Below are 10,326 nucleotides of genomic sequence, written 5' to 3'. Positions count from 1 at the left end.
GTCTGGGAAAGAATTCATTTTATTTTCCAACCTTTCAACCTGCTTGTATCAAGCATGACTCATGCTTGCAACCCGCAAACATAACTTGCATCCGCTTTAAGAAGGGTGCTGAAATAAGGGAAGATTGAAATGAACTTATAAGCCTTAAACCTTCCACACAGAGCACCCCCTCCTTACCTATGCCCTCTTACTACTGTGAAACATGGTGTTTACACCAAATGCTTTTTTTTGATCTACCTGTAGTCGCTCCAGATCCTGCTGAGATGACTGAAAAGAAAGAGAGAGAAAGTATTAATGGGAGGGAAACAGAATATTAAGATGTAATACAGTTTCTCTGCAGGTTAACATGACCTTTAGATGGGTGCGACCCTATATAAATATATCAATATATCATGTACCTATCACTCTGTGTCAGGACACTGAGCTCCCCCAGTGGAGAGCCCCCCATCAGTAGACTGGTCTTGCTTGTGCATGCTCCGACAAGACCACTAGATCTATGTCAGCTAAATGATCTTACTGGACCCTCCCACTGTCCTCGTAGAACAGCGTACTCGCTTTACTCATTCTGAAGCCATTCGCCATCTGTCCTAAACTGAAGACATCTCCGTCAATAAAAAAAAAACAGGGTCCTCAAACAAGCTCCAGAAAACGGTAGGTCCCTATGCAGCCCCTATCTAGAAGTGCCCACCCCGGAATCGTCTAGTAATAGATTTGTGAATCGTGTCCCTTACGCCACGTCCTTGCTAACCTGTAAATCCTGAAGATTTAAGAGATCTGTGCATTTGTCTATCCAGCCGCCAGCTCTCTCAACAGCACTTCATGGTAACTTGAGGCCACATTCACACTTCTAAAATAGCTCAGGATAAGTCAAGAAGAAAATGAAATTAAGCGAAAGCTTTAGATGAACCTTTTCCTGGTAGGGCCTGGCTCTTCTACTTCAGGATATACAGATGTACTCCCCTATAGGAACTGCGGCGACGAGGGGACAGGCGCGCGGATTCTAGTTACAAGTGATGGAATGCTGATCCAGACAGGCTATGGTATTCCAGGCAGGGCAATAATCTGCCTATAAGAAAAACTTCAAGAAGATGCTCTCTGAGTCAGAGTTTAGGTAGCACTTGCACTCCATTCTAGGCAGGGTTTAGCGTCTACCTAAGCTCAGCCATATATCCCCTGACTTCGAGGCGGCAAAACATGTCCCTATCAAATGGCTAAAGATGGTTGTCTCGTTGTATGAGAGCTAGAGGGAAGAGTCAGACATTCATATCCATCAATGGAAGGTATAAAGAAAAAGAACAACGTATTTCCAATCAGAAGGGTGTCCCTAGAAACACAGGACTGACAGTGAGACTCAAAGTCTGAGATTCAATTCAGGATATGTTTATAAGTCAATCAATGCATGGAATATAATCCCATCTCCAGAAAATAGATGCAGGTCTGGACCTAGAACAGGGCACCAATGGTACTGAAAAAAGGCAGTAAAAAGTACAAAATATGGTGAGGTTGATAAAGGTACGTGCCCTCTGTAAAGAATTGTCCCCACTCTGATATAATTTCTGGGTGTAGAGGTTGGCCGCATCCAATGTACCGTACGGCAGATAAGTCACTGCTGTTCAAAGATGGTCAGTTTGGTGAGCAACCCTATGGTGGACGCCTCTGAAGCCCCCAACCCGGAAATATTGAGGGCCACTTGCCCTCAATATAAACACTGTATAGAATGTAATAAGAAAAAGACCGGTGTTATTCTGGATGGTTTTGCCCCTTTCAATATGGCACTGGAATGTAAAGCAGCATGAAACCATTGATGGTGAAAGAACTGCGAACTTGACTTGTATGGGGCAAACCCTGATTTAAATAAGGTATGCCCGGAAGGAGTGAATCCTGGTGGAGCCTACAGCCAGAAGAGGGCTCTCTTGGGTGTATTATGCTGTGTATAATTAGTCTGTTATTTACTCTTATGCTTATCTCTAATGTTTTTATTCATGTATTTTGTGGTCATTTAGATAGTTTTTTTATGCGTCTGAATTTTTGTATCTTGCTGATAGGTGTTTTATTATCTGTAATATTGTGTGCTTTTATGACTTTCTTGAAAATTGAATTAAGCTACTCAATTCAACTGTCCTGGGTAACACCCAGCTGCATGCTATTGCCCTCTATGTAATGAGGGCCATAGTGTTTAGAGTAAACAGACGTCTGGTGGTCTTTTTATGCAATCGAATGCTCTTTCTAGGACATGCTATATTAAAGAATAATGTCACTGCTAAAACAAATAGTTAATGATGGTTTCGCTCTAAATGGCGTCCTTCTACTTTACCCGTCTGCTCTCTGCTTGCGATTCATCTTCCTCCTCCAAGCACAAGTTGAAGTTTTCATCATCACCCAACCAAGACCTCAGTTTCTTCCCTTTGACCAGAATCTTTCCTTTAAGTTGCTATAGAAAATAAATGAAAAAAGACAAGTAAATACAGTATGCAATGCAGTTCACAGCTCTGATTGTCCAGCTGTCAAATGGGTACTATCCCTCCTGAAATTCTCTGACAAAGATTCTGAACTCAGGTCAGCGTAATCAAAGTAATCAAAGTACAAGGTTAATTGCACAAAACCAGGTACACTTTAGATAAAATGTAGATCTTCACAAAGGGTAACGAGTCCCTGAAATCGAATGCCAGTTCTGTAGGTTCAAAGTGGTCATAGTCATGCAAACTGCCCCCCTCTTCCTCTACAAAACAAGGAAATACAAAGTTCCGCAAAACTGTGCAATCCCTTCAAATTGGCACAGTTGATCAGGAGGTCCAGGTCGTGCAAAATAAATAAGTATCAGACACCACAGTCTATTGTTTTGTGTCGTTCTACATAAATGTCTTTAATTATCAAACACATCTAGAATAAAAGACATATAGATTTAAAGTTGTCTTCCTTATACATCATTCCGCAGGGCACTCTGCATACTAGATAGGTTGTACATTTCTGTGATCCAATCTTCTACTATCACCGATCTTTTTCACTGCCAATGTTTTAGAATCAATCATTTCTCTGTTGATATTGTCTTTTAATCGACTCTTTGTGAGTCAACTCTGCTAACAAATTATTTAAGAGGAACCATAATTAATGTTTATTGAGAGTTATATTGCCTTTTAATTGACCGTGAGTCTATTCCTCTAGCAAAATTTCCAAGGAACAATTATTATTTTGTATTGAGAGTTATATTGGTAAAAAATGTAATACTTAATACGTTTTTTTTCCAAAAGGTATGTGCTTTTACACATCTCATGTGTTGAAGAGAAAGGCTGTTTTCATCAGCTGGCATCTGGTTTAAGTCTTAGTTTAGGCATTTAAGTATGTATGTATGGGGACGGTGAATGTATTGTGATGTAGTCTTCTTTAAAATTCAATTCCTCCCTAAATTGGAGCAGCATTGAGATAGTCCTGATGGATATAGGGATGTTGCTTCAGTTCCTGGTGTATAGATGTAGGCCTGCTGTATTGTTTTCTCTTTTTTTACACTTGTTAGTCTGCATTCTGGTGGTGCCCTCGCTGCGAGTTTGACAAGAAACACCAGAGATGGTGAGCTTGTCTGCAAATAAGTATAGGAGCCCCGCATCCAAGCATCAAACCCACCCATACAGAGCCCACATCCTCTGCTTCACAGGGCATGTATAAACATGTAATCGACTAGTCCGCTGGCGCAGTAGGTGGAGACTAGCTCCCCGCCTCAGAGGGAACCATATCACAAACCCTGGATGTCCTCAGGGTTTTGGCCATAGTCCGTTGTATTCCCCCAGCGTTCTGTGGTCTTTTCATGTAAGAAGTAAAGGGGTGCCATATTGCATCAAATTTTGAGTCGCTGGTATGAACAATGGCAGGGAGTTTTCCATGGCATAAATAGTCTACACTTTCCCCCGCCTGGGGCAGTTTCAACATCTGAGCTACACTCAAACAAAATTAGGATGTTCTATAGGCCTATAAATCACAATGTTGCCATCCCTAACCAGTTGATCACACCCCAAGGCTCATCAAAGCCCACCTAAAAAGACGTGCTACCCATGAAAGCACGTACTGTTGCATAGCAATTGTCTGAGTGTCCACAGTGTTCACGGATTCAACTTGTTTAGTGGCAACGTGAGATTTCTAGCTAACACCAAACCACAAGCTCAAGTCCCCTTTTCAAATGAACATAGACAATGCTCAGGGTTCCCTCGTAGCTGCCTCCTAACAGCTAACACCTAGGCCTGTCTAAGCACAGTGATATAACGTCCTGGATAAAATGAATGATGACAGAAGTCAAATGCTCTCATTCAGCACCATCACCCCTCAGAAAGAATTTAAAATAGATTTTTAGCGAAAACAAAGAAGTATGTGAAAGTGTTCGAGAGACTGCAGACTCTTAAACCTCCAAACAGACCATGTGGAGTGCAGCAGATCATCACTAGTTGCTGTAAACCATACCAGAATTCACCAGTAGTATAACCTTTTTATACTATCCATAACGTAAGACAGGTGAAAGGTTTAAGCTATCTGCTCGGACTACAGGACTATGAATGGTTATGCCTTTGTCCAACACAAGCGCACTTCTGTTAAGGCACTTGTGCTTATGAAACGTCGGATCAGTCACCAACATCTGACTCACAGTGCCAGAAAAGAAGATTATGTTGATGATAAGACATAGCTTTTCCCGTACGAGATCAAACGCTCCCGAAACATACTCCAACTCTCAACATTAGCCTTTTACAGACACCTCACCTGTTCCGACAGTCCTTTCCTGAAGCTACCTGCTGTTCCATCACTGACCACCAACTAACTGCACACTCCTTTACTCACCAGTGCTATCTCCAATCAGCCAAGGGAAAGTTCCTATCTTCTTTAAAAGGACTTTTAATCCATTGCAAGACAACAGATCTATGTGGATCAAAGCCTGAGTAGCGGACTGGGAATCTGCCTACATTGGTACCTGCCTGCCCTTAAAGACAAAGCACAACTTACCTCGGGGGCTGGCAGTTCCTGTGGCTCTTTGCCATCAATAGTTTGAGTTACTAACATGTCCCCTAGAATGGTCTTCAGATGCCTGGCTAATGTAGTTTGCTGCTCCAGTCCACAGTGATTTTCCAGGGAGAGGATAACTGGATAGGGTGAGTGCTGAAGAGATAAATCAACATGTTGTTAAGACAACTGTAAGGGACTATGATATTGAGAGTCATTACCGCATGTGAAATGCAATTTATACTGTTAAATGTTACCCATATGAGATATACACTACCTTTGTTGGCTGCCCCACTCTACAACAAAAAAACATTTCTACCAGTGATGCATTTGCAATCCACTCTCTGGCGATAAGTCTTTCCAACAACTGTCTCTGACTGCGACTTTCACCTGGGCTAGCATCACTGGCTAAGACTTGAAACTATCAGACAAGATCACTTTTAATGTTTACTTTATTAATCTTTGAATGATCTGCAGATAGACACCTCCAACCTTAGCAGTGTCAGTCTTTAGTAGTATTTAATGGAACCATTTCAGGACCTTGAACCTTCAAGTTGCTGTTTCCTACCTTGACCACAGTAGTTTGGGTGCTAATTGGGCTTTCAGCATATGTTTTTTTATCTTGAAAGTATATTTATTGGCTCTTTTTTTCAAGTATAATGATGTCACACACCTTGAAGGTGACATTGTTTATGGTTTAATGAAAAATCTTAGATGTGAATCCCCTCCTTTCTATATTGGACAGTCTTCATAGAGTCATGAGCAAAAATGTTTCAGTTTTTAACTAGAATCTGACGTCTTCGGAACTCGACTCGAGAAACAGATCTTTAACACCCGATTGCGATACTTGATTCTCTGAGAGCACAAGTAAAAATGAGTTCCAGTTCTAAATCAAAGTTTCAGGTGCCCCTGCATAGATGAAGTTGGAGGAGGACTATTAACTTTTTGGTTCATCACAAGAAAGTACTGAAATTGCCCCCCGCATTACGGTATTTTAAAATCTCTTTGAAACCCACAGATGATCACATTTGAAAAGGGTATCTTAGATGGTCCTGTATTGGCAGCATTTCTGTGTTTTTGTGGAGATATATCTGGCAGCACTGGATTCTGTCTATCATTAATGTCTGGATACATGTCTCTATCTCCAATTTGAGATTGTTTCTGATGAGACCAGACATTGATGTTCCTCAACATGATGGCTGTGGTGAATGTCCTTTAAGACTTTGACAGAGATCTTTCCTACTTTTGAAGAGTTTTCCTGAATGGTAATGTATAGCCACCAAATGCTAATCCCACACAGGCCCAGGTGGCACGTAGAAATGTTCTCACAATTAAGCTAAATTCTGCACTGTAATACCAACACTAGCTTCAAAGTTTTTCAGTCTGGAGGGTTTTGTCATGGATTAATCCATTCTAAAGTTCTGTTTAACCCCTCCCATGCTGGTGACGGAACCGCTCTGTCACCAGCCACGGATGTGCTGTGCTTCTGACGGAGCGGTTCCGTCACGGCCCACTCGGCGCGCCTGCGCAGCGCGTATTCCGCGCCGGCGCTGGACGTTCTGTTGAGCGGGCGGGGCCGTGACGGAACGAGCATGGGAGCGCCGTGCGGCCCCCCCCCCCCTAGCGCTGCAGCGGAATTGCCGCCGCAGCGAAGGGGTTAAAATGGGAGGACCGGAGAGTTCTCTGAAATTACCAAACTAGTGTGTCAGTGGTGGGAGGGGTCAATGGAAATCCCCATTGTTTGACTGCAGTATTAGACAGAGCCTCTCACCCATAGATTAAAAAAATATCTGTGCTCAATAAGTGTAGAGATACAACCAATGACATTGTATGATCTCTCCTTCTTTGCAACCATGTCTTACAACACAGAGTCACCCTCTTGCAAACTGCTTGCACTTTGGCAGGAGGTTTGGTCACCACGACTGCGCATGCTACCCTCACTTCCTGGAGGCCAATGGACAAAATGTGATGTACTACTATTGTCACACATGGTGTTCATGATGTAGATCTAAATTTCATCAATAAAAGATTAAACTCCTTTAGCCACCATCCTTTACCCCTGAATAACACTATCCACACCAAAAATCAAGTGCTCTTGGATCATTCACTAGTTTTTAATGTTTTATATAGCAAAATACTGACTGCTACCTGGTGTACAGCAAGAAGACCAATGACATCGATTTTTAAGATTTGGTTCCATAAAATATAATTCATAAACCTTTATAAAGCTCATTTTCTCCACATTATTGGTTTGGGTGGTCTGCTAATTTCAGTCTGCTTCATGTTTCCTCTTTAAAAAATGGTGCCTCAGACATGTTAGTGCTAATAGTTTCTATGACAGAAAAGAGTTTCACCTTGAAGGCGTAGTCTCGAATGGTTCGAATGACGTCTTTGAAGAGGATTTTTGAGGTCAGAGTGTGGCCATGATAGATGATCGGCTCCCCATTCGGCCCTTCCCAGCAATCGAGCTCTACACAGCGGCATCCATTCATAAGAGCTCTACAAACAAAATATACCCTCTATTACCAGTGGTAGTATTAAACAGAAACATGATTTACCAAATGTCCTCCCAAAAATGCACAGCACTACCTTTCTCAGAGCAGCCACATGTGACGGATGATAATTCCGCTCTTCAAACACATTAAAACAACGAGTTGCTTTCTTGATTATTAGCTTTTATCATTACCACCAGAAGCTTAGTGGACACGGTTGTCAACTGACCTCCGTAGCCAGACAAAACAGTTACGATCCTTGATTCTTTATACAGAAGGAATTAAGCCTTAAACTGTCGATGTGTGCATAGCCCCTAAAAAACCAGGGGGCAGATTTATGTCGGACTTGCGCCACGTTTACGCCGCAGTTGCGTCACGCAATGGCGGCGTAAACGTGGCGCATCCCTGCAACCCATTTACAACGTGACGCATCTAGGCAGATGCGTCACGTTGTAAAGCCCTGCGCCACATGTGGCCGTTGCGGCGCAGGGTGGGCGTTCCGGGGCAGGTGCGCCTTGCAAAAGTGCCTGCGTGAAATCTACAAGATTGCACGCAGGCACTTGTGCGACGCTGCTACGTCAATTCCTTACGCCTGCTTGAAGCAGGCGTAAGGACTGACGCAGCACGTTAAGCATAGGGCACACCCGAGCATTGCTGGAGTCGCGTCGCGCCGCCCTTACGTCACGAGATGCATCACGCATCTGCCTACCCTTGCGCCACGGCATGCCGCATTGTAAATGCGGCGCATCCGCCGTGACGCAAGGGTAGTTTTGCGTGACGCAATTGTTCTGGCGCATCTCTGCTGATTTACAGAGATGCGCCAGAACTCATAAATATGCCCCTAGGTCTATAGTGCTGTGTTTTTGCACGGTGCTTCTTCCATTGTTTCTCTGTGCATCAGAAGAGTGCCTTTAAAATACTAATGGCTGACTGGTCAGGACCAATGTTTAAAATGATCAATGAGTCAACCTACTGGAAAGAGCATGCACTGCTTGATCAGGAAACCATGGATTGGACTATTGGAAAAACTAGCAAAGACTCAGCTGGCAGGGCCTCATGGAAGCTGGGGCAGAGGGGGAGACTGATCACAGTGATTCCAGTACCCTACTAACCTTTCGCCATCGTGGGCCAGTCTGCCTCTAACAATGAGACTTACCAGCTAATGTTTTGAAAGGTCAGCAGTGCTTTGGAGAGAGTCTGTCAAATGTCAGGCATGCGTTGCCTATGAACGACCCTTGCTCAGCCTCGTATATCACCACGATAGGGCATCCTATAGCAGTCTACCTCTGTTCAACCCTTTGGGGCTCATCTGTCCGCACTCCCTTGAAGACCACAGCCTTCATTCTGAGGGCTGGTTTTGTTGAAAACCTGTACTTAGACTTTGGGGCTCCGACCTGTGCTAGTCTTTTACTTAGTTCTCACTGGATCCATCAAACAGGTTTCTTATGCTACTACAGACCTGATGTACGCCTCTGTGCTGCTCGCGCCACCCAGTTGATTGTCGGTGAGGTAGGTGTTGTGGGAGCTGGAGATGAAGTAGTGGCTGAGCGGCTGGTTCATGTCCTGGTAGATGCTGGCATGCGCCTGGTTGAAGATGTCAGACTCCGGGGACAGCAGGTACATCATGAAGCCGTCCTGCATCATCAGATCGTGCTGCTTGGCTGAACAGAAAAGAGTGTATTTAATTGGTTTGTTTCGCTTCGTAGTGGATGGTAACAGTGCTAACAAATGAAATACAAGTACACTAGGATCAGCGAGGAATCCTGCTTCTGTGTGTTGGAAAACTTGATAACTCCTTCAGCTAGTGTTGCTGAAGTGCCCTATGCCTGGGCATTTCCAGGGAAAGCAAGGTGCCCTGGGTCATGGACATTTCTATGCATGAGCAACACAGGTGGTGGGCTCTGGAGCCCATTGCTGCAGGACACAACTCACAACCCTAGTGACCAGTGGTGTAGCAACATGGGACTCAAAAAAGGCAGAATTGTTGCATAAAATGCACCATGTTTAAATGTTTTATGGCACCAAATACTTTGAGACGCCACCGCTAATGTGGCAGGTCTTTTGTCGCACAAACTGATCACCTTCTAGTTGCTTATTCCTGTATTTAGGTGTTAAACTGATATTTATGTTGTGAAACCTTTGGTCTCACAGTATTAATGTGTAAAATAGCAAAATAGTGAAGTAATGGTGCTTCAAAATATGCAGCAATAGCCGTACATAATTTAGTCAACCCTGCTGTATAGTTTGGTCTTTCCCTGCCACATAATTCCAGTGGCCTTGCCGTTTCGTATGCAGCAAGCGAGAAGGGTACATAACAGTGGCGGCTGGTGACATTTGAAAGAGGTGAGCGTAAAAGTTGGGAGATTTGTGTTGCATTGTGAGGGAGCCAGAGTGACATAAAGTGGGTTTGGGGTGGGGTCGAGGGTCTTCCCCATGAGAAAATGTTATAAAAAAGGAGTGGCAAATTTTAAAGCAAATTTGAGAAAGCAAGAAAAGCAGTTGTGAACATGTAGTTTTGAAATATTTAAACACATTAAAAACTGCCCCATAAGGTCTGGCAGGCCAGTTTTTACATTTGACTTCCCGGATATTAAGAGAAACATTGCATACAGCAAGCGTAAATGCATGTTCTCTCCCCTACCTTGTAAAAAAATACTGCCCTGATTTGAAAACCTTGCCCCCCATCCCCTGTATTTTTTTAGCTATTAACTCAGTAATGAGTCCACTGTAATTCTAATCCCCGCCCCACAGCTTATTTTCTGTCCAGGTCCAACCATGCCTCCTGCAGTTATCTTTAAGGAGCTACGAAGTGAGATGCAGGCATTACTCGCAGTCTTCCAGTGTCTAAAATCTGTGA

At 43.5% G+C, this 10,326-nt stretch overlaps 1 protein-coding gene across 1 annotated transcript in view; it reads right to left on the bottom strand.

Annotated features, from left to right (window-relative positions):
- Positions 1-10,326, bottom strand: part of PLCD3 (phospholipase C delta 3) — a 379,382-nt gene that overhangs the window by 76,093 nt on the left and 292,963 nt on the right. Inside the window, exons 6-10 of the mRNA XM_078645134.1 lie at positions 8,929-9,130; positions 7,332-7,476; positions 4,981-5,133; positions 2,315-2,431; positions 238-267 (exon numbers count right to left, since the gene is read on the bottom strand). Coding sequence (XP_078501260.1) covers positions 238-267; positions 2,315-2,431; positions 4,981-5,133; positions 7,332-7,476; positions 8,929-9,130 — 647 coding nt within the window. The remainder of the gene's footprint in view (positions 1-237; positions 268-2,314; positions 2,432-4,980; positions 5,134-7,331; positions 7,477-8,928; positions 9,131-10,326) is intronic.

The sequence above is a fragment of the Lissotriton helveticus genome, chromosome 5_1, assembly GCF_964261635.1.
Source record: "Lissotriton helveticus chromosome 5_1, aLisHel1.1, whole genome shotgun sequence".
Taxonomy (NCBI): Eukaryota; Metazoa; Chordata; class Amphibia; order Caudata; family Salamandridae; genus Lissotriton; species Lissotriton helveticus.
This window is presented reverse-complemented; position numbering and strand designations above follow the sequence as displayed.